Raw genomic sequence first — 23,844 nt, 5'->3', positions numbered from 1 at the left:
TTGTAGTAAATAGTAATAAAAAAAATTTTAAATGTAATTTTTCGTTAAAAATGAACAATACTGAAATTGTTTTGTTGAAACTCTGATTTAAACCAATAAGAGATCCATCGAGAGGCAACCCAATCTACCTTTAAACCTAAAACAAACAAAATATCAAGGTTAGCCCAACGCAAGTGCTTAACTTGATTCTTTATGTTGTTTTCAGGAGAAATATGGGGGTAATATGGGGTTTTCAGTTATTTTGTAAGTTTCTAAGGTTGGAATGTGGCATAGATTGATAGTGATTGATTGAAATGACGCAAATCCAACCAAACAATGGCAACAAAAATGAACCACAAGTGTATTTTCACTCTTGAGATTTTCGTTGGGTGCTAAGAATCTAAAGATGACCTCATTAATCTGATGGAAAATGATAAATTAAGTCATGTTAAATTGAAATATAAGACGTGAATAATGCATAAAAGTTATTGTGAATGTGGTGCTTCAAAAAGAAAAAAAGAAGATAAACTATCAATGCATACATTTCGGACCACTTCTAATCTTTTTGAAAGTGTATTTGGACTACTTCCTTGATTATAGCAATAATTCGGATCATTTCTAATCTTTTTAAAAGTGTATTTAGATTACTTCCTTGATTGTAGCAATAATAGCATCACCAATATGAGCATATCATTGACTATTGCTTTTATGATTCGAATATACATCAATTCTCAAGCCGGCCTTGCTGTTATTTGATACATTTAAATGTATGTCATAGTGGTGTATATATTTGATAAGTTATAATATATATCAATAAGATGAACATCAAAATTAAAGTGATTTCAAGAAAACATGTAATTGGTATGCCTATCATTATTGTTTTCTCCTATTTGATCTAAGTATAACCTTTCCATTGGTAGCACTAGTATGGATTGTTATGTAAATAATCTTGTTAATGTTGTTCCTACGTTTATTCATATCTTGTTACTTTACTTCATAAATTCTAAATATGCCACTCATATTTTTTATGCGTGCAACGTTTACTACTTAATTTTGACAAGAACATGATGCTTTTTAACTTTATAGTTGTGACACTTTCTTCCCACAACATTGTTCTAATTGGGACAAATGTTAGAGGCATAATTCACCCCCACTTATATTAGAATCAAACATAGGATGAAGGTGAAAAGCTATCTCCTAGATCTTTTGCACTCTAAGGTACGTGAGACAATTAGAAGACCAATGTGCTATCTCGTGCGTGCGCACCATCCTTCGCAAAGTGTGTGATCCACTTCTTTATTTGAACATCGGATCAATATAATTAACACTTGAAAAGCTAGATTAATTAGGAAAGCAAGATTCCCTTCCTCGTTGAACGAACGACCTAGCCAACCCAATAGAGTTAGGGCCAGTTCACGTCAATTATTTCTACTAGCCGATAAGCACAGAATTAGGCTTGTAATTATGCCAGATGTCCAATGTTTAGTAGGAGAGACTTGGCTTTTTCTTGAATCCCTTGAAAAGTACTTAAACCTTCCAAGCTTTGCTTAAACTTACAGGTTTGTCATTTGATTGTGAAGAGCCTTAGAGACAAATCGTTCAATAATTTCGGCATGGCCAACATTTATCTTGTTGATCCTGAGTCAAGCTCCCTATAAGTCTTTGATTTATCTTATCCAAATTGTGAGTATGTTTGAATGGAGTGGTGGAAAAGTAGACAAGATATAGCAAGAGTTGTTTTCGAGTACTTTCGGGTGTTCAACAATCTTGTTCGTTTGTCAAGACTTTTAGTTAAACAGCGTTTGGGAGACTATATAGCTATCTATCTTTAGTAGTTTTTTATCTTCTTATTATTAGAAGAGGAATGTAATTCGAATGCCATGTCCTATAAATAACGTTTTATATTTTAGTCCCGAATCATTTAGGCTACTTCTCTAGTCTTCAATGAATTATTAGTGGATGCTCTCATTGTTTATGACTGCAACTTATCCTATAGAAGGTGATGACGATTAAAGTAAATTGGGGCCATGCATGTGCTCAGTGTGGTCCATGTCTTCTTTAGTTCTTTTTTATTTTTTATTTTAATTTTTTTTTATGCTATACCACAATAATTCATTTTTTTTGAGCTAAGAAAACTCACAGAGACATTTTAGAGTTCTCCAGGGCACCATTATGTATTCGATATCGCCATGAATTGAAGTCAGGATGTGCCATGTGGAATACAGACTTGAAACTCATCCTCACACTAGACCACTCCGTGATGATTGTCCATATCTTCTTTAGTTGAATTTGTCCATTTTTTAAACATCGCGACTTAGTGGTGGATTCATGATTCGAATCTTGAGTGGTCCCAGTGTTAAAGGTCCAAGTTTTTTAAATAGAAACAGAGGGCGAAGCACGCAAAAAAATTCTTTGAACACTTGTTGTCGAGTGTTGTCCACGCAACCTGTCGTGATATGCCTAGCAGGTATTACATAAAACACTTAACTTAATAAGTATGCACAAAACATTCGGAGGGTTCTCGGAAGAATTTCGCATATATATTTTTTGAACTCCAAATAATCCTGGGATCATCCAAGTCCTAGTGTGCATCTGCCTCTGTCATCATTGATGTATCACAGACGTACAATTATTGAGTAAATTTACATGAATGTACTAATTATTTTAGGTAAATATAACACCCACATACACACACACACACACACACCAAAAAAAAAAAGAAAATAAGCCAAAATAGTTGAATATTCTGAAAATAATTCATATGAAATTGAGTGTACGTGTTCCAAGCATGTCACGTTTATGGGAAGACTTGTAGATAGATTGTAGAGAAATATCAGGACTTTGCATGCAAACTGATTAATTGAGGAGACCAACAGTGACATATTTCCTAATTTATGTATGAATATATAAAATATTTCTTAAGTAGGTATGAATATATAAATATATAAATCAGCGTCACGACTCATGTGCTGGGGAACAACTATACATGCACGTCCACAATAACATTAATTAATAAACAAATATTTGATCAAATCGATCGGCTTGGTGGTTCGAAACTATTTATTTGTCTGCTGAATAAGCATTTCGATATCAGCTTAGCTATCATATATAGTTAGATGAAAATGACATATATATAGTTTTGTGTATAGATGTGCAAGTACGCAATGGGATCTAGCAAGATAATGTTTTGAGATGTGCTTAATTAACTAATTGTTTACTTACTGATCGTGGTTATTGAGAGACAATCGAGAATGATTGATCGACTAGATTCATTTCGTGGCATATCTTTCAACTAAAGTGATTACGACTTCTGTCAAGTACCGAGAAATGTACACACATTATATGTTTTTAATGAATTTATTTTTTAAGATTCGTATAACGAGTTGAATTAAACTCAACCATCAACACGTCGTATGGTGGTGACCTTTGTTAACGATTGGCTTCTAGATAAAACGTTGGCATAAACGGTACTCTATGGTAATAAACCCCTACACCTTAATATCTAGTTTATTACTAGCTGATTTTTTTTTTCTTTTAAAAAAAAAAGAACTAGCAGGTGGTTTCGCTACGTCAGTTTAGCTTTTTGGAGCTAGCAAAGCTCACAGAGGCATTTAAGCCCTCCTCTTAGCCACCATCTTATGATTTACCATAGCTAGAAAATTTAACTCAAGACGTGCCGTATAAAATATGGACCTGAAATCCGTAGTTCTAACTCATTACTATTGGAACTTCTTGATCTATGTAATCTTGTAATTAATATACAGTGGTCTGTATGATCAGTGTCTCTAATCATTTTCTTCACAAAAGCATACATACATGAGACAAAAATATTGACAAAGATGGGGCATGAGCAGTACATTTTTCTACAAAATTCATACCAATATATATTTGTCCATTATCTACAATGGCACAGTCCAATTCCACGGCACCCTACGACTTTGCAAGCAAACGCACCCAATTAGTTTAATCATTTAGCGGATATTTAATTAGGCTGGTCCTGAATTTGTATCTGCTTTTGATCTATTTATCACGCAACCCAGTAGATTTGTTGCCATAATTAAATATAAACCCATACCTATCAACAGATTTAATGCATTTGTGTTAAAATATATACTTTAATCCTTAAAGAAATTTTTCACTGTTACTGTTACTGTTACACTGTTACGTGTATTCTCAATCACCAATTATTACAATACAAGTATATGTTTATAAAAATTGTATTGAGCGTAGGCCTTGAAAAATATCAACTATATCGTCACCTCTATTATAATATATAGATTAAAAACACACGTGTAAATATAAACGTCACGTATATAACTTTTCCTAATTCATAAAATCTACAACTCTAGATTCTCCTGTATGACAAAGCATTTCTATCTGTTGAAAGCCAATTCCTACCACGGTCATAAAGACAAAGCATTTCTATACATATATATATATATATATATATATATATATATGTGTGTGTGTGTGTGTGTGTGTGTATAGATATAGATTATATTGATATAATATAAGAAGGATTAAGATAATCTTAATGCAAATGGACGTGCCCCATGTTTTTTCCTTTGATACTGAAAGCTCGACCAGAAGAAGAAATATAAACAAACGAAAAGGAAAGTGCTCCAAAAGTTGCTTACCATGAATAGATAGGCTGCTTACATTGATATCCAAGAAACCCTAAGGATGCGTTTGTTGCACATTGTTTTAGATTGTACTAACTTCAGGAACTAAGTTGGACTGGCTTAAATTAGACTAAACTGTGCAATATCGAACTAAAAAGCAAGATAATGACAATCAATGAAAAATAAACCTATTTGAACAATCACAACAAATGAATTCGATATGATAAACTAACCAACCTAGATTCAATATAGAAGGAAAATTGAAATTAACTAAATCCACTATTCTCTACCTGCCCATTTCAAACCAAAACCAAACAATTTTTCAGAATTAAAACATAATAATAAATTTCTCACAAAGCCACCCAATGAAAAAAAAAAAAAAAAAAAAGGGTGAAAAATTGTATTGTAATCATTTTGTCCATCGCTATCTGAGGTTCTGAAATGTGAGCCCAAAAATTGTATTGCGCCCCAAATTGAACGACACAGTCGCCACAACCACAAATCGACAAATCCAATTGATGGTGCTACAGATCCATCTTCGTCACCTTCGTGCAGCCGTCGGTCTTCGAACTCAGTCTTCAAACCCAGCCTTCGAAGGTCCCATCGTTCGGGCCGCGGTCGGCGACCCCAGCCCTCAATCGATCGCAATAATCAAATAAACTCTCCATTCTCTGATTGATCCACCACCCAAGGAGTGTTCTGTCACCTCGGCAAAGAGGAGTGGGTGGTGCCGACATCGATCCAAGTCGGGGTTGTCAGTGCAAAGAGATAGAGGAAGGGGGAGAGAGGATGAGAAGTGCAGGAACAGACGCAAGAAGACAAAGGTGTTGGCAATCTCGGTGGGTTTGCAGGGGTCTGGCTAAGAACTTCTAGTGAGGCCATTTCCAACGAAGTTCACGTTCGAAAATAGCTCGAAAATCGTCTTCAATTAAAAGTTAGGTCAGAAGGTTATGGAATCTGAAAGGGTCTCATGAAATTGAAGAGGGTTGGAGGGCTGGTTGCAAGCAGCCAGCCAGCCCGGGACTGATCAGAAAAATAGTTTTTCTGTCGGTTATAACCGACAGGAATATATATATATTAAAAATTAAATGTATTCTTGTCGGTTATAACTGACATGATTGCTTAAAAAAATATTTGAATACACTGAGTAGTTAACTAGCTGTTGTATTCAAATTTTTTTGGACCAATTTTTTTTTTTTAAATTCTTAAAAATTCTAATTTTTTTCTTATAAATACATAAATCATTCATTAAATTTAAATTCTAATTTTTTTGGATTAGTTATCGTTGTAGTTTTTAAATTTAAGTTGCTAGATTTGAATTTAAGTTGCTGTAGTTTTTAAATTTAAATAATAAATTATGTTTGACCCTATGACCCTTTGAGCTTCGGTTGGAGACGATTTTTTGTGGCAAGGCTAAAACGAGCCCTCTGGCCTTCGGTTGGAGATCGATGCAAATATGGTCATGTACTGTTAATTAAAATATTAATATTGGAGAATCTTGGAGGGTCAGAAGGTTAAAACGAGCCTTCTGGCTAGCCCTCGGTTGGAGATGGCCTTAGTCGACGCGTATCTCGGCTAGTACCATTAAAGCTAGTCCGTGTGAGTAATAAACACGGTATTGAACTAATCTTTAATCTTATCTAGGCCAGTGAAGATTAACGAGTGCAAACAAATGCATCATTATTCTTTAAGGGGACAAAACACAAAAAGCACAGTAGTGAATCACCGTCTGCTTTTGCTTTGCCCTAATTAGTAAGTCTGTAGGCCACCAGCCATGATTTCAGCCGCAATATCAATCAGCTTTCAGCACATCACTGCCGTCCTAGAAACTTCAAAAGTTAAATATTTGATTAACTAAAGGTAAAGTATTTTGTAAACCGCATTCTCAATAACCTAAATGATTTGGGTTTTAGCTTAAGTTTGAAAGTAGAGTAACACGTATGCTAGCTAGGCTTTGGTATTTGGGTCAAGGCCATGTTATCTATGCTAAGTTTGCAGGAACGGTGACTTGGTTTTACCTAATCTTGCAAAAGGGATGCGGTCTCGGAATCCGTTTGGGTCAACAGAAGAAACGTGTAAATTAACTATGATCCTTTGGAATATTTTATGACCATCCATATTTTATATCGTAATCACCATCAGAAATTATCATTTGTTCAACGAATTATTAATAAATGCAACATTGCAAGCCTTTACAGAAGAAACGTGTAAATTACTATGATCTCTTGGAGTATTTTTTGACCATATGCTATATTGTGATCACCACTACCAATTATTATTTGTCCGATGAAATTTTGCCCGAGAATGATAATTCGTTGAGCAAAAAAAGTGAACGTTTTGGTTTCTTCATACGTTTTTGCCTGACAATTAGAGTTTGACAGGCAAAGCTTTTGTTGTCGGGTAAAGTTTTTATCCCAAGGCAAAACCTTGGCGAGTAAAATGGAAACCTGTTTTAGGGTTAAAGTTTTTTTATTTTCAACATTTGAAGTTTCTTTTTTGTCTCAGTCTAGTACCTAAAGTCATAATTCAGGAACACTTTCATACATCTGTTAATCTGGAACAAAACTAGAAATAAAGAATTTGTAATCATTCTTCCTTTGTTTTTGAATATTTTTATTAAAGAATATGTAATTAGATCTTAAACTGAAATAAACTGAAATTTTAAATTAAAAAACGCATGTAACAGGAGGCTAGTATTGTTTAAATCAGTATAATTACTGTCTTACTTTTGATTTATATAAATGTGGTTTATTGTAGGTAAGTATAAAAAATTAAAAATGAAAATATGATTGGTATTTTCAAAAAGAGGTTAACAGACCCTCCTCTCATTTAGTTATATTAGCATTTGCCTACACATTTTTTAAGAAAATGAGAAGGAGAGGGGGAGAGAGAGAATATGGGGGGGAGTGGAAGGTTTTTGTTTTTGGGGTTTTTTATTTTTTTTATTTTTATTTTTTCAATATTGAAGGTATTTTAACATCACCTGTAAGTGAGGCTTCAATAAAAAACAGTAAAATTTGGACTTGTAAAATTATATTATTGCCCGTCATTTTTTTGGCCCTACTTCTAAGGATATATAGAAAAGGTTGGAGAGAGTTACTTTAACCGCCTGAAATTCTCTTTATGATAGAAGACTAGTATTTTCACCCTCTTTTAATTGATAAAGAGGATTTGAATAATTAATAGAGATATATAAATTAGAAATGAGTGCCTAGTGTTAGAAGGCGACATGGACCTTAGGTTTTTTTTTTTTTTTTTTTTTTGTTTAAAACTCTTCAAAAGTTTTCTTTTTTTAATGAAATTGGATAAAAAGGAGTATTAATTTAGAGAAATTTGAAAAACTAGGTTTGATGGATCCATTAAACACTGTCAGAGCAAAGCCCATAAAGGTATGCACCATCTTCCTATGCACCCAAGAAGGCCCAGCCCATAAAGATATGCACCATCTTGCTATGCACCCTAGAAGGCCCGGCCCAAATTATTCATTCAGTTTCAAGGAGCCCAAAGTAGTTGCGGGGTTGAAAGTTATGAATTGTAATGTGGGCAACCCAAACACGCAGAGCACGTTCCCAATGAGTGTTTATATTTTTATCCAATTAATTTCATACATGAAATTTGAACTCAATATCTTCTGTAACAATATGTAAGCTTATCGTCAACAAGCCTAATGATCGTTGACACATATTAACTGAGCTTGACCTTATTTTGTGGCAATTAATACGTACTTGTTACCTCAATTATTAGAATCAGTTATAATTACATGACAAGTAACGAATTAGTAAGAAAAAAAAAATTTGGTTTATTTCTAATCTTTACATCAATTCATCCATCTATGCAAAGTTTTGCATTCCATTGCCCACCTCTCAATATCACTTATAATCAGTGTTTAAAATATCCACAAAATTATCGATATTGATTATTTCCATCAAAATATTCGTAAAATCAAGGAGCTATATCAGCGAGATATAGGAAAATAAATTAATATTGATGATAGCTACCGATTCAATACAAAAATTTTGCAGGAATCTATTGCAGATTTTGAACTTTTGAATTTCTTGTAGAAAGTTTTCTTTGATTTCGACCAAATTTGAATGAGCTGATACCTACCCCATTGAAAAATTTCATAATATTCGTCAAAAACATCCTATTTCAATATATCTATTGATATTTCTATAAATTTTCGTAACGATATTTCCACCTGTATCGATATTTTAAACATTGCTTATAACAAAACACAAAAAATCCTATTTGGTTTGTAAAATAGATTTAACCCATTATTAGCCCATTTAACACAAGTCCATTGAGAGCTTCATCCAAATCCAATTCGGGCCCAACTCCCAGACGTTGCCGAACTTAACTGTTGCATCCACCGCAGTGATCTAGAAACGCTTAGCTGGAAGTCCGAATCTACCACGTCATCCGGCGGTATAAAGTCAAAATACCACACGTGGTCGACACCGTCTGTAACTTTCCTATTTTCTCCAAAACAATGCTCACAACTCTACATAATTACATCACTACTCGCTCGTAGATATTGCCACGTGTCCGATTCCGAATTTCTAGAAGACTTTTAGCCAATGAAAGGCGAGTGTGAGTTGTTATTCTACTCGCGAGAGTGAGCTATGATTGCATTCTGAATAATTGCGTTTTTTAATGGGCTTCTGGGCTGCGGGGTGTTTAATTAATCAATACGATGTACAGGGTAAGACAAAGCCGTCAGATCTGAACCTTGCGTGTGCGAATTTATTCAATATGTGACCGTTGGATCGTCCAAGTGGGTGATCAACGGCTAAGATTCTTTTTTTAGCGGCGGGCAATGAGGCCTCGCGGGCCTTTAAATATTGGCGTCGAGCGAGAGGGAGAACCCATACATCCAAGGCTTTTAGATCTCAACCCACTCTCTCTTCTGTTTTTTCTTCCTTTCTCTCTCCTCTCTCCCTTTCTCTCTCTACCCGACGAAAAACTTTCTAGGGTTTCTGAGGCGAGCGCCTAAACGGCTCCCGCGACGAGATCCAGGTTTTGAATTGGGGATCCTTCGAAGGAGAATCTAGGGTTTTGTTTGACCAAATGCATTCAATTTGAGCAAGGGGGCTTTAGCTTCCGGTTTTTCCCTAATCATTTGCGGTCTAGGGTTGTCAGCTTTGGGGGTTTATAGAGAGAGAGAGACCCGAGTATAGGTTTTGCTCGTGTAAGTGTTTGAAATCCTTTTATCCTTCCTTGCATTTATTTCTTGAAGGGAGCTTTCGATCTGAGCAATCGGAAAAAAAAAGCTGCTTTCTTTTGGGGTTAGTGGGTCGGATCCGAGTGTTTGAACATTCCCATTTGCTTAGATTTTCAGATTATTGTGGGAAATTGTTTGTTGATTTGCATATTGGCAACTTATACAACTGCGAATTTTGAATTTCGAGCATTTGCTTGGACATCAAATAACCTGAAATTTTTTGGCCTTTGACAACAGAAAATATATAGTACCAACAATTTGGTTAATTGGGAAATTTTGGGTTCTAGGTTTTTTAAACCCGAAGGCGAAAATTTGGACATTTTTGTATTTTGGGGGTCATTGGATTTAACATTGAGGTACTAAACCTAATTGCTACAGGCTACAGCTGATATGTGCAGTAATTGGGAGTGTATCTTATGGCACCAACTGTTCCAATAGAATTCACTGGACAGAAAGAAAGGAAGTGTTTTCTTTCGCAGATGATGGGAAAGTCGCGGAAGTACTCTAAAGGGCAGTTGTCCGGTTTTGTTCCAGATTACCGGCATGCTGTTGAGACCTTGGCTGAATCGGAGGGGTTTGGAAGCTCAGGACGCGTAGACACAGAAATGACAGCTTCGGAGGATTCATGTGGGCCTAAAAGGAAATCCATTAGTTTGAATGTGGATGGTTATGATGGTTATGGGGTGCCAATGCAAGTATTGCCGTTGTCACGGATGTCGCTGTCTGAAAGGAAGGATTTGGGATTGAGGCTGCAATTGGAACTTGAACAGGTACGGGTTCTTCAGAAGAGAATTGCTACTATGAGTTCCAGTGTTGCTGTACTATCCCCATCTAGTGATATTCGGAGTTGCAGTGATGGGAAAAAGAAACCTCCACACGATGGATATCAAACATCATCCGCATTTTCTGCGCCTCAAGGTAAGAGAAAGGCTCCTCCTGGGCGTAATGGTGGCCGCACGAAAAAAAGCATGTCGGGACCTTTGGAGCCATCAAGGCCATTGGCTCCAGCCACCAATTCAAATGCTATGTTGATGAAACAATGCGAACAATTGCTAACCCGCTTAATTAAACATCAGTTTGGTTGGGTTTTTGAGAATCCAGTTGACGTGGTGAAGTTGAACATACCAGATTATTTTACAGTCATTAAGCATCCAATGGATTTGGGCACTGTGAAGAGCAAGTTGAATTCAGGCATGTACTCTTCTCCATTAGAGTTTGCTGCTGATGTGCGGCTTACTTTCTCAAATGCTTTGACTTACAACCCACCTGGAAATGAGTATCACATTATGGCCGAGACCCTCAGTAAATATTTTGAGCAGAGATGGAAAGCCATACAGAAGAAGCTTCCAGGAACAACTGGTATGCAGTCTTTGCCTTCAAGAGCAAGACCGGCTGTTTGTGAAGAAACCAATACTGCCTTCTTGCCACCCTCAAAAAAGAAGAAAAGTACACCTGTTGATACTGCTCTCAGGTCTGAATCTTTTAAATGCATCTTGACTGTTGAGGAGAAGGTTAAACTCACTCAGGAGCTGGATGATTTGCTGGGAGAATTGCCTGAAAATATTGTTAATTTCTTAAAAGAGCATAGCAGTAGTGAAGGGCAAACTGACGAGGATGAGATTGAGATCGACCTTGATGCCCTTAGTGATGATACCTTGTTCGCCTTACGGAAGCTTATGGATGACCATCTTTTGGAGAAACAGAAAAGGCAGGAGAAAGTTGAACCTTGTGAAATGGAGGTATGTTCATCTTTTAATTATATTTTAATATGTGATGCTTTCAATAGTTTCTCAACCCAACTTTTGCATGGATTTCTTATTACCCTTGGTTTCTGCAGATTATTAACGAGTCGGGATTTAGCAACTCATCAATGCAACCCTGCAAAGGTTCATTTGCATTAACAGCTCTGAATTTTTAAATGTTACTGTTCAAAAAAACTTCTTGCGCAAACTTATTTCTAACAGTGGAAATGGCATCACATTATGTACTCAGGCAATGATCCAGTTGATGAGGATGTGGATATCCTTGGTGGGAATGACGCTCCTGTTTCAAGCTTTCCTCCAGTAGAGATAGAGAAAGATGCAGCTCACAGAAACAGTAAATGCAGTAGCGCAAGTAGCTCCAGCAGTGATTCAGGCTCTTCATCTAGTGGTTTGTCTTTCTCCGCACTTCTCATAAATGTGGTTTAGTTGTTTTCAATGTTCTGATTGTGGAGTTTGTTGGTCTTAGGATCTTCTTGCATTCTTTTAAAGTTGCGTTGATGGGAACATTGTTACTGTACTAAATACCGTCTGTCTCTTTCTCTCACTCTTATACTCACACACACATGATGTTTGTTGTGCAGTGTGAGACTAACATTGCAATCTGTGATTGTTATCGCATCTCACTTGACCATTGAATAGGTTGCAGTCTGATCGTTATCACTGTCTTCCTAAACCAAGAAAGTAGTTTCGACTGTCTTTAGCTATCCTGCTTCCTTGAATGGTTTGTTTTGCCTTGCCATAGTGATCTATGGAACATGGTTAAGGAAAAATGGTATCTGAGTGCTCCTATTCCCAACCATCTTTTATCCATATCTTATGAATATGTGGTTGGGAAATAGGACATGTGGGTGGATTGGTAGCACTCCTGATATATAGTGAGAGTTAGTACTAAGGTAAAAAAATGAAAACACAAATAAAATTAAGTTCTTATGTATTTGTGATTTAACCATACTACATTCATCGCATTTGAAATGCTGGTTTCTTGTTTTGTAGTTTGTTAGAATTATGTCCACTTTAAAAAGGTTTGTAGTTTGTTAGAACTATGTCCACTTTAAAATGGAAACAAGGGTAACCGAAGTTATATCCTTCTAGTTAAGAAATAGGTGTTTCGCTCTTTGAGTGTATAGTTGACTTCATTTAGTGACCGGGGCTTCATGGAAAAGTCTTGATAGCGATAATAAATGTGTTGTTGGAGATATTTGATTAAGCTGTCTGAATAATTTTATGATATGGTCCTCTGGATAGAGAAATTAGTATGTTTACAATATAAAAGTGTCTTTTAAACTGAAAACATGTATATGTTAAAAGTTTACAATGATGCTAAACTCAAATTCAGGGCAATATGGTATATCATGGGGTGGATTTGTTGTAACCTCATTAGTTTCACCTGTTAGTTTATATCTTCAATTCAGTGATACTATAATTTGAAGCGTACAAAAAAGTTTGTATTTGAGGACTTTTCCATTTTTAACTTTTTTGCGATTTTAAAATAAATGTTCACATAAGCATGCATGCACATTCACTCAATGTTCAAAGCTACAAATACAAGATATGAGTTGCTTTACAAGACTTACGATATTTATGAGGTATGAATCAAAATATATTGTTTTACTGGTGATCTTCCTAGCTGGCCTTGTTTTGATGAGCCACAGGAGTGACTTCAGGAACATTTGTCTAGCCTCCTATGAAACTATAAGATGCTTTGTGTTATCACAATGTTTCCATAGGTTCCAGCATATTATTCCAAATATAAATCATCCCCATTCCTACAACTTCGGGTGTTTGTTGCTGACAAGATAGAATTTCTTCACAGATTCTGATTCTGGCAGTTCTTCAGAAAGTGAATCTGATGATGCTAAAGCTCCAGATTCTTTTGGTGGAGGAAAGGTATACTGTAATATTTTTAAATGTGTTGGTAAACTGGTTCTTCTGCCTTGGATATTTATTGTAATATATGTGACTTTACTAAGCATTTAGTTAGTATGGTACTCCGTCACTTCCCCATTCTCTACTGTTTGTTTGTGAGCTGTGGAAAAATTTCTGACATCTTCATTTGGCAGGAAAATCTAGGTACTGGAGCAAATTCAGACCAAAAGAGAAGCGATATTGGGGATTCAGAAATTCAAAATAGTGAGTTGTGGATTTATGTTGCATTTTTTCTATTATTGAAATAGGTAGTTAAGGAGTTCTCTAAAAGCAGTTGTCATGAATTTTGTGTAGATTCAATAAATGGGGTGGGCCCACAACTAGAGCAGGACACCCCGTCTAAATTAAACCCTGTTGAGGAGGCTGGACATAGAGAGGGTAAGCATGAATAATCGTCAAGAAAACTTTTCTGCTCGTAATTTTGGGGTACCATCTTACAAGTCATGCTGTAACATCGTAGGGGAGAGTGCTCCAACTGAGAGGCAAGTCTCCCCCGATAAGCTCTACCGTGCAGCTTTATTGAGGAATAGATTTGCTGACACAATACTAAAAGCCCGAGAGAAGGCACTAGAAAAGGTTGGTTTCCATTTTCCACGCTGGGTGCATTTTTCCTTGATGTATGCATCCAAAATTTTGTTTGTGTTATTTTCATTTGAGATGCGGTCAGTTCTCATCTAATATTTACGGTTCAGGGTGAAAAGCTGGATCCCGAGAAATTGCGAATTGAAAGAGAGGAACTTGAAAAGCGGCAAAAAGAAGGTCTGGCTTTCAAAACTTTAGTTATCTTATCTGAGATTAGGTCTGCATTTCGTGCACCAGAAATCAAGGTGGTCAACAGTTTTGCAATTGTTTTAAATATTCAATTTTACTTTGTGCATCATTAGAGAAAGCACGCTTACAAGCTGAAGCCAAAGCCGCAGAAGAGGCTCGAAAGAAGGCTGAAGCCGAAGCTGCAGCCGAAGCGAAAAGGCAGAGGGAACTAGAAAGAGAAGCCGCACGTCAGGCACTGCAAATGGTAAGAATATCATTATGTTGGTGGAAGAATTGTACAAATCTTCTCTTAATTAAACTGCTGCTGATAATTGGGTTTGTGCAGATGGAAAGGACTGTTGAAATTAATGAGAATAGTCAGTTTCTAGAAGATCTAGAAATGTTTCGGGCAGTTGTTGATGAACATGTGCCAATTTTCACGGAGGAGACCACCCTGGAGCATATTCAGGATGAGCTTGCCCGGCTTGGTAGTTTTAAACTACAGGGAAGTAGTAATCCCTTGGAGCAACTTGGTTTGTTCATGAAGACAGACGATGATATAGAAGAAGAAATTGAACCTCCCCAGAGTGCCCCAGAACCAGAACCTGAACCTGAACCTGAACCGGAAAGGGAACCAGAACCAGAACCATCAAATGATGTTGAAGCAAAAGATGTTGAAGAAGGACAGATCGATTGATCTGTTTTTCTCTTCACGTTATTGTACCAACCGAGGAACAGAAAAATGGAGGTTCTGAGGCGCTGTGTGGCAGTGACTTGGGATGCTTTTATTTGGATTTGTTGGCCACAGTATCATCTCTTTCCTGAAAGGGGGAAGAAGATCGACTTAGCTGGAGAACAATTGCCAGCAACACAAATTGAGTTCTGGGTTTCGGGTTTTCCAGCTTGTGTTATGTGAAATGATTTTCTTTTCTTCATACATTCTCCAAGGGAAATGAAGGGTGGAATTCGAACATAACACGATTCGATCCAAATTTACCCATAGCTGGGGATGTATAAATCAGGGGAAATCCAAATTTTTGTGTGTAAAAAGAAAAGTTTAATTTTTGGGTAGAAGGATCGGCTTAGAATTGTAAAATATCATTCTCCTCGGACCATTTTGGCATTCTCCCCCTTTTTTACTGGGGAAAAAAGATGTCTTGTTTTGTTGGGAATTTTTAGGAAGGAAATGGCAGATTTGGATTTTAGAAATGGGTTGGAAGATTTTGGTTTCGTTTTTTCTCTTCTTTCATCCATGTATTTTGGCATCCTACCTGTATTTCTAAAATCTATTAAGCCGCCACCCCCGTTACGTTCATCTCCACCATCACTCCCGCCGCCATTGCTGCCACCGTCGCTTCCACTTTACCTCTTTTCGCCCGGTTTCTAGCATCTCAAATGTTGACGCTGGGGGCAGTGATCGCCGCCACCTCCGCCTCCACCGCAATGTTGAACACGGTACTAAAATAGAAATCGAAAATCAGATCTGAAAGCTACTTTCTCGAATTGTCTAAACATGGGTTTAATTTGATTTTCGGTCAGTTTTCGTTAAGTGCTGTTTATATTTAATTTTAAATTTTAAAATTTAAATGATTTCTGACAGTACGATGAACGAACACGATCATGGAATCCCCAGTTTTCCTTGCAGTTTAACACAAAAAGTTGGAAAGTGAAATAGTTGTCAAACAACTCTCACTTCAATACATTTGGCGTGTTTACGTAATGGTAATGAAAATAGAAGGAATTGAATTAAGGAGGAGTTGGAATAAGGAGAAGTCATAATTGGATTCTTGTTGAAGTTGTTTACTTAAATGTTCTGGAATCGGAATAGAATTCCATAAAAGCTATTTACTAATTCAGTAGAATCGGAATATAAACCAGTATGATTACTAAAATGCTCTTGTCCCAAATCAAATATTTTATATACTTTAATGGGTTTATAAAGAATATTCTTAGAAATAAAAAAAGTACATGAGGGCATAAAGGGAACAAAAGCATCATTTCGATTGCCCAAACACGCAGGAATTGGATTACCACCATCTATATCTAGGAAATCCAATTCCATCAATACAAGGAATTGAATTCCAAAATTTGTGTGGGCTCCATTACTTTTTTTATTCCTTCATGTTTAGTAAACACCGAAGTACTACGTAATCGGAATTCAATTTCATATTTTCATATCGATTACGGATCCGTAAACATGCCATTAAGTCAGTCAGTTTAAGTTCGATAATTCTCTTCCGTTAGAAGAAATAAAAACGACGTCGTCTTCAGGTACGCATTGCTCACTCCTCTCTCTCTCCCTCTCTCTCTCTCTCTGAAGTCTGAACTCCGATTGATTCAATCTTCTGGCGACCATACTCGCCTCTCCTTCTTCTTTCGCGCCAGCCATTGTCCGACTCTCAATGGCGGCCTCGATCGCATTCAACAGCGTCGGAGCTCCGGCGCGACTCTCCCGCCAATTCTCCCACCCGCGAAGCTCCTATCCGCGTCTCGGCGGGCTCCGACTGCGCCACGCCTCTCCGGCCATGTTTTCGAGCTCCTTGTCTTTCTCCTCTGGCTCTGGTACTCCAATCTCATTTTCATGTTATTGTGATTGAAGTTTGTATCGGAACAATTTGGCGATGTTTTAACGGACATGTGATGAAATTGCAGGAATTAGGGCACAGGTGGCGGACGTTGAGCAGTCTAGCGCTGCTGTGTCTCAGAATCCGAAGGTGGAGGCTCCGGTGGTTATCGTCACCGGAGCTTCTAGAGGAATCGGCAAGGCGGTTGCTCTCGCCCTCGGCAAGTCTGGTTGTAAGGTCTCTCATCATCTTTACCGTTCATCATTATCATCATCGTTCATCATATAACCATTCATCATCATGATCGTGATCATATTCATCGTTCATAATCGACATTTCAATGATTACAGGTGTTGGTAAACTACGCAAGATCATCCAAGGAAGCTGAACAAGTTTCTAAGGAGGTATGGTGCCTTTGTAAATGCCTGTATTCGTAATTTCATACTATGTTTTATGACTCAAGTAGGTGTAGAGAACACTTCGTACTTGAAATGTGTGATTGAATGTCAGCAATTTTAGCAACTTTATGACTTGATTATATACCGATTGCTGACTGCTTCGTAGTTGAAATGTTTGGTTAAGGGTCGCATTGTTAACAAATTTTATGGTGGTTTAATTAAATGCTGTAGATTGAGGCATCTGGTGGTCAAGCTCTAACATTTGGGGGTGATGTTTCAAAGGAAGAAGATGTCACAACAATGATTAAGACCGTAAGTTAATGTGCTCTTTTTTGGGCAAGCTACGTGTTTTTTGGTTGAAGTTACTTCTTGCAACATGATGTCATTTGAATCAAATGAATATAGGTGGTTGATGCGTGGGGAACGGTTGATGTCTTGGTAAATAATGCAGGTTAGTCAGCTTCACTTTGCTTGCTGTATTTTAGAGTCCATGTCTCGTCTTTCCTTTTGATTTCAACTGACTGGTCTACGATCCTTTTCAGGAATTACACGGGATGGCTTATTGATGAGAATGAAAAAATCCCAATGGCAGGAGGTTATTGATTTGAATCTTACTGGTGTGTTTCTATGCACACAGGTGAGTGTTCGGGGGAATTTGTTTATCCAGTAATTCTAGTTGTTCAAGCTTACATTTGTCTGATTTCTGAGCAAGGTTATTTGTGCTTTCTGCAGGCTGCGGCAAAAATTATGATGAAACAGAGAAAGGTAAGCACGTACGTTCTTCCCTTCTTGTGTCGTTTCAATTTGAAAAATCCTATTTGCTTTTAGATCCACTTAGTTATTCATCATATTGCAGGGAAGGATAATCAATATAGCATCTGTTGTTGGTCTTGTTGGCAATGTTGGACAAGCCAACTACAGTGCTGCAAAGGCTGGAGTCATTGGCTTCACGAAGAGTGTTGCAAAGGAATATTCGAGCAGGAACATTAATGTATGTCAGTGGTTATGCAGTTCAATCTTCAAGACGTTAAACATGCAAGCAGATAGATTTTAAATTTCTGTCATATTGCAGTCTTACACTTTGGGCCCGAAAGAATTTCTGTCTAAATCTTTCTTTTCTCCTAGGTCAATGCTGTTGCCCCTGGTTTTATCGCATCTGATATGACTTCCAAGCTTGGAGAAGACATAGAAAAGAAGATCTTGGGGAGCATCCCCTTAGGTGAGAACACAATCAGTTGGCTACCAGTTATTTAAGCATTAATATAAAACTTAAATTACTCGTCATTTAGATAAGAGAGAAATTTCATTGATTCATGGGACAGATGATTGAAATTTGATTGACTCTTCTTCCCTTGTTCAGCTAATCTTAAATTCTTAATTTTGAAGATTATGACATAAATTAGATGAATTACGTATCAATTCTACGATTCTTTCAGGGCGATATGGTCAGCCTGAAGAAGTGGCTGGACTGGTGGAATTCTTGGCACTTAATCCCGCTGCCAGCTACATTACTGGACAGGTAATGTTTTCTTTAAGATCTGGTACTTTTCCTTGGACGGATACGAAAAGGGCACATTATTGATCTAGTTTTTCTGCTCGTCCGTTGTAGGTCTTAACCATCGATGGAGGGATGGTGATGTGAGAGGCTGGGTCCGGGTCCGGCACCCCTACGAGCTTCGTCTTACTGAAAGTTTCAGAGGCTTTTCTTTACCTTCCAATCTTGGCGGCTACTAGTTTCAACGAGGAATTGAATAGAAAAGTAGAAAGGATTTTGCTACTTAATATTTTTAACGAAGATTGTTTTCGCTGATCACTCTTTGTACGTGTAGTGTTTTCCATCCAAATCGCGTAAAGAGTTAGTAAAATTTGTGGTTCATAACATAGTGAAGCTTCTGTTATTTCTTCCCCTAGTCGTTTACATTCTCCTTTAATTTTACATTCTGGGTCGTAGGAAATGAACAGATATGGATGGTCGTCCCTAATTCCTCGAGAGAAAGAGAAGCTATATCTATGCTGGCTCCTAGCAACAAAAATGGGACTCACCGTGCGTAAATCTTCTGCTCCTCACTTTTCTACCAACTGCTGTACGGATAACTTCGTTCCATCTGAGCCATCTTAGAGCCTTAATCCTCGAACATGCCTTCATCCGATATGCTTGCAGACTCAGTCCCGTTAACAAGAGGCTGGTCCGACAAATCAACATTGGAGTCGTGTAAGAAGCTGAAATCAAAGTCATCGTCGTCATCATCTTCATCATCGTCATTTAAGCTCGTCTCTTCTTCTTCGATTTGTCTTGGTTTTATACCCTTGGCTTCTCTTTCCATCCGTTGCTTGATGCAATCGTCATACGACATTTCATACCAAACATTGCTCTTTCCCACAATTGCTTTGTTATGAGCATCCGTCAGCCGCTCTTGCTTGCTCTTCTCTGAGTTCTTTGGTTCTCCCCAGTAGTCGTACCGATACAGGGGGTTTTGCGGGTCATATTGATCCTTCCCAAAGTAACTGGATTCCACAAACCTTCCCGGCTCTTCAAGTGGTAAACCAAGAGCTTTACGGCTGCACAGCAAGTCACACAGTTATTGCTTAGTTTCAGGATAAGCAATACAAATTAGCCACAGCCCAGTAGGAAGTGAATATGATGCATAGTCAACGACATTGCGGGATTACCACTTTAATGTTTAATTGCATTGGTGATATTATGGATTAAAAACCAGACTCTACATTTCTACAAAAAGTACAAAAATATAACACTGATGGCCATACCAGCTTATGTCTCTGATCAACGCTTCTCTTTCCTCGAAGGATCGGCGCCAATGTAGAAAGTCATACTCATCCATTTCATCATTCCGCCTCATATTGGTAACTTTGTATTCCTCTCCTCTCTCTTCCGCTTCCTTCTTTACTGCATTACGTAGCTGCAGGCAAACATAAAAGAACAAATAAATAAAGTGTGAGTGTTCTTTTCCTCAGCCAACTTATATATCGCAAAGCAAAAAGAAACGCAACAGTCAATATAGTGCTTTGAGCAAATGTAATACTCAAGAATATGAATCTAACAGGCAACGGAACAGCTGACCTGGCGCTCAGCAAATGCAGCCTCCAAATCAAGTTCTTTAACGCTAGTTTTCTGCGTACAAAAATGAAGAACAATCAGTAAATGTCATATCATATATTCATAGAACACACTGCAATGTAACTGGAGAATCATTTACCAGAATCACTTTCGGTATTACAGTTTTCTTGTACTGGGCTGTTGTATATTCAACATTGTTTTTTTCATCGTAATCTTCAGGATCAGATAACTCTGACAGTTTTTTGCCTTTGTATTTATCAGGATTAGCCTCCAAATCATTCAAAATCATTTGCTCAGCAACATGTATCTGCCACAACTGCATCAAGACAATAACGCTAGTCAATGAGTAGCATGATGGTGATAGTGAAAGGTCAATTTTGATTTGAAGGACTCAAGACAAACAAAGAATATCCATATACATAAACAAAGAGTATGGCATTTTAGATATAACATAACAACATTTCAGATACTAAAGATTTACCTTATCAACATAAGGGTGATTCGACAATAAAGGTTCCTCTACTGGATTGTCTTTCGGATCCTTCCTGGGGATAGGAGGCCTTCCACAATCACGCTGAAAAGTGAAACAGACCGGAGCAAAAGCATAAGCATGTGCTGATATTAAATACTATGACTAAATGCTTCATAGAGCACTGAACTGTATGAAATGACTGAAGGTAAAAAAACTAAAGATGTGATTGAAATTGTGAAACTGTGGATCCCCAGTTGCAACAATAAGCTAATGATAGGCATAATAACAGGGGCCAGGGGAGAGGTGGAAAAAATGAAACTTAAAGGAAAATCACACACCCGCAATTCATCTGGATTAGTATCTTCATCACGATGAAATATTGGCGAAAAGTCAAATCTGTTAAATCTGGAAAAGTGGACGGAAATATGAGATATCAAAAAGCAAAACAGCCTGAACAGAATTTAAACCTAGGAGCATACTTAATCAAACGAAGGGGAGGACTGAAAGTCTGTTAGTAGAAGTACATACATCAGGTGGTCTATATTTGGATAAACAAAACGCATTTCAATGGGAAATCGGAAGCGGTAAGGATCTCTCTTTGCCTGCAAAAGAGAAATTTAGTGAGAGAAAAGATCCACAAGAAATATGATAGAAAGTAAACAAACAATAGAAAGAAACTGAAGCACAGAACTCACCAGGATTTCAACAATGACAGGCATACCAACTTTTATGTGATGTCGGATCCAGTACCAATCATTATTTTTAATCGGGACCCACCTGGCAAGACATCAACACACATGAACGCAATGAACAAAAAACGTTCAGTGACAAAAATACTTTCAGTAACTCTAACAGGAAGCATAGGGATCGATAATCACCCATCATGTACACCTCCAATGTCGACAAATGCTCCTTGATATAGAGCGACGGCTGTCACTTTCCCTTCACAAATCTGCAATACACATTTTCCATTGTATCATCAACCATTATATTTCTTGCTACCAAAGACACTTCATTTACAGTTCTTTTGAGAATTCTCAACAAACGAATCTAATAATGAAAGTGCCATACAACATAGCATGTTCTGTGTAACCGTAACATAATCATGCTGCGAGGATGACCATCTCAAGTTCTTAGCATTCTTTGGTGAGATTTAAAAGTTCATTTCCAGAATCACAACAAATAAAGTCAAAACAATATTCATAACAACTTACTTGTCCGGGATAATAAAATGGAAGTTCATACTGCACAGAAAAATGAAGACCATGTCAGAAAATTTGGGTAATTCAGAGCCAGGGCTGACAGGGCGGGAGATACAATAAAAAATTAAAATCCATCATACCATGCCCTCTTTGTAGTCCTTGCCTCTCTTCCTCCTACCGGGATGGTAATCTTGGTCATACTGTATGTCATAAAAAATGCAGAATTTATGGCCAAATTCAACTAATTAGTAAATATCGAACTTAGTTCAATTTATTCAATCCAACTATTATCCTTTTTTCACCCAAATTTCCAAACGTTATACTCAAATCAAATGTGCTTGAAACCAAGTCAGAATTAGCCAATAGACGAGCTAATAATGCAAAAGGGAAACAAATTAACAATACCAAATTAACCAAAAAAACACACAAAGATTAAACAAAAAAGGGTTTAATCTTTGCAGACCTTATAGGATTCCTCTTCCAATCGATCCTTATTCGCAGCGACCCACTCCTTATACTGCTTCAAGAACACCTTATACCTATCCAAACACAAATCATCAGTCTCCATCGTCGCAGTCGTCTTGTTACTCTCCAATTCATCTAATCGCACCCTCACCGCCTGCAACTTATGCGCCTCCCTTATATACTCCAGCTCCTTCTTATCCACCTCCCACCCCCTCGGCGGCCAATCCCTCGGAGGAATCAGTCTGACGACCAGCGGAGCCGCCCAAACCGTCTTCAACGGCTCCGGTATATCTCCTTTGATTTTAAACTGTTCGCGGTAGTAGTCGTCTTCCGTCAGGCCCATTTCCTCCATTTTCTTCTTCCGGTAACTGGGTCGGAGCATCCTGAAGGCTTCAATCGCCTCCGGGGACTGAAGAGCCACTTCCTCGCCCTCGTTCAAGCTTTTTCGCGCGAAATCGGCCTCCGGCGAGAGTATCTCCTCCCAGGGGGCCCAGCCGCGCTCGACCCAGTTGCGCTTCCGGGCCTCGTCTTCGGTTTCTTTGTCTTTGGGGCCGAAGTTCTCGAGGAAGGTCTCGTCGACGGGGAACTCGTCGGTGCTGAAGGCCTTGGACTTGAAGAGAAGGGGACGCCATGGAAGGTGGTGATTTTGGTGGTGGTGGAGGTGCTTGGGGTGGGGATTGGAGAATTTAGGGTATAGGGTTTTAGGGAAGGTGAAGAACTGGTGAGGGGTTTGGAGGACCTGCATTGCTGTGAGGGTGAGAGCGACCGAGAAGGGAGTGCATGTGAGAGTGTAGCAGCTCGGAGTGAGAGTCGTGTTTTATTTTTGGATTTTGGCGAGTGGATAAGGCAATTACCTTTTATTTTTTGAGAAACCAAATAATTTTTTTAAATGAAAACATATTACAAGTTACAACAATCATAACCTTAAACCCGATCAAGCAGAATGACGCAACTGCCGCAACCACTTTGCCGACAGCTACAAGAGCAGCTGCACTAAGAAATCCAACTCCACGTTAATTTTGACTAAAATATCGTAGCACAAAACTTTTCAACCTACAACAATAAATTATCCTCAACCAAATTTAACCACCAAAGTTACGCCCCGTAAATGAGCCTCTAGATCTAAATCATGATCACATGCCCCTACAAGTAGATCCAAAAACCAAAACAAAAGGGAAGGAGATGGGGCTAAGTGGCATCTAAAACACCCTCGCTTTGGGGAAAGCCACAACGCGATTGGTCCGGATTTTTTTCGCATGCCGGTCGGGTGCTGACCCGTGAAGGGATATAGAAGCGAGGGCCAAAGCAAATGGGACGCAATTGGCTTTGAGTAAAGGATGATGAAGGGAATGGAATGTGAGAATGAGAAGCAAATGAACAAGATGGAAGAGAAAGGGTGTTGGGGG

General features: G+C 37.9%; 3 protein-coding genes across 3 annotated transcripts; 2 read left to right on the top strand and 1 right to left on the bottom strand.

The window, feature by feature from the left end:
- Positions 1–9,479: 9,479 nt before the first annotated feature.
- Positions 9,480–15,491, top strand: LOC103950046 (transcription factor GTE10). Its single transcript, XM_009361199.3, has 11 exons — positions 9,480–9,789; positions 10,201–11,561; positions 11,660–11,708; positions 11,815–11,973; positions 13,399–13,472; positions 13,646–13,715; positions 13,806–13,889; positions 13,972–14,087; positions 14,204–14,270; positions 14,396–14,526; positions 14,608–15,491. Exons 2-11 carry the CDS (start codon positions 10,239–10,241, stop codon positions 14,956–14,958), a joined length of 2,424 nt encoding a protein of 807 aa, XP_009359474.2. The 5' UTR covers positions 9,480–9,789; positions 10,201–10,238; the 3' UTR covers positions 14,959–15,491.
- Positions 15,492–16,538: 1,047 nt separating this feature from the next.
- On the top strand, positions 16,539–19,133 carry LOC103950049 (3-oxoacyl-[acyl-carrier-protein] reductase 4). The gene is made up of 11 exons (XM_009361201.3): positions 16,539–16,823; positions 16,914–17,062; positions 17,176–17,229; positions 17,455–17,535; positions 17,629–17,674; positions 17,766–17,860; positions 17,956–17,988; positions 18,080–18,214; positions 18,349–18,442; positions 18,660–18,742; positions 18,833–19,133. The coding sequence occupies exons 1-11, from the start codon at positions 16,664–16,666 to the stop codon at positions 18,863–18,865; spliced, it is 963 nt and encodes a 320-aa protein (XP_009359476.2). The 5' UTR covers positions 16,539–16,663; the 3' UTR covers positions 18,866–19,133.
- Positions 19,089–23,239, bottom strand: LOC103950047 (protein PLASTID TRANSCRIPTIONALLY ACTIVE 10). Its single transcript, XM_048587688.1, has 12 exons — positions 22,437–23,239; positions 22,114–22,173; positions 21,986–22,015; positions 21,650–21,723; positions 21,467–21,548; positions 21,300–21,373; positions 21,110–21,176; positions 20,781–20,873; positions 20,439–20,615; positions 20,303–20,353; positions 19,990–20,141; positions 19,089–19,782 (listed from the first exon to the last, which is right to left on the bottom strand). The coding sequence occupies exons 1-12, from the start codon at positions 23,181–23,183 to the stop codon at positions 19,347–19,349; spliced, it is 2,043 nt and encodes a 680-aa protein (XP_048443645.1). The 5' UTR covers positions 23,184–23,239; the 3' UTR covers positions 19,089–19,346.
- Between the last annotated feature and the right edge of the window lie 605 nt (positions 23,240–23,844).

This window comes from the organism of the source record quoted next, unplaced genomic scaffold (assembly GCF_019419815.1).
Source record: "Pyrus x bretschneideri cultivar Hongxiangsu unplaced genomic scaffold, Pyrus_bretschneideri_v1 Contig27, whole genome shotgun sequence".
In the NCBI taxonomy this organism is placed as follows: Eukaryota; Viridiplantae; Streptophyta; class Magnoliopsida; order Rosales; family Rosaceae; genus Pyrus; species Pyrus x bretschneideri.
This window is presented reverse-complemented; position numbering and strand designations above follow the sequence as displayed.

What these genes read in the sequence shown, in the direction of transcription:
- LOC103950046 (XM_009361199.3), top strand. Translation starts at nt 10,239, where the DNA reads ATGGCACCAACTGTTCCAATAGAATTCACTGGACAGAAAGAAAGGAAG. An exon ending in TTGAACCTTGTGAAATGGAG is followed by an intron (nt 11,562 to 11,659) that starts GTATGTTCATCT and finishes TGGTTTCTGCAG; the next exon opens with ATTATTAACGAGTCGGGATT. An exon ending in TTCAGGCTCTTCATCTAGTG is followed by an intron (nt 11,974 to 13,398) that starts GTTTGTCTTTCT and finishes ATTTCTTCACAG; the next exon opens with ATTCTGATTCTGGCAGTTCT.
- LOC103950049 (XM_009361201.3), top strand. Translation starts at nt 16,664, where the DNA reads ATGGCGGCCTCGATCGCATTCAACAGCGTCGGAGCTCCGGCGCGACTC. An exon ending in TCGGCAAGTCTGGTTGTAAG is followed by an intron (nt 17,063 to 17,175) that starts GTCTCTCATCAT and finishes CAATGATTACAG; the next exon opens with GTGTTGGTAAACTACGCAAG. An exon ending in TCACAACAATGATTAAGACC is followed by an intron (nt 17,536 to 17,628) that starts GTAAGTTAATGT and finishes AAATGAATATAG; the next exon opens with GTGGTTGATGCGTGGGGAAC.
- LOC103950047 (XM_048587688.1), bottom strand. Translation starts at nt 23,183, where the DNA reads ATGCAGGTCCTCCAAACCCCTCACCAGTTCTTCACCTTCCCTAAAACC. An exon ending in CATTTTATTATCCCGGACAA is followed by an intron (nt 21,724 to 21,985) that starts GTAAGTTGTTAT and finishes TGTGTATTGCAG; the next exon opens with ATTTGTGAAGGGAAAGTGAC. An exon ending in CCAAATATAGACCACCTGAT is followed by an intron (nt 21,177 to 21,299) that starts GTATGTACTTCT and finishes CCACTTTTCCAG; the next exon opens with ATTTAACAGATTTGACTTTT.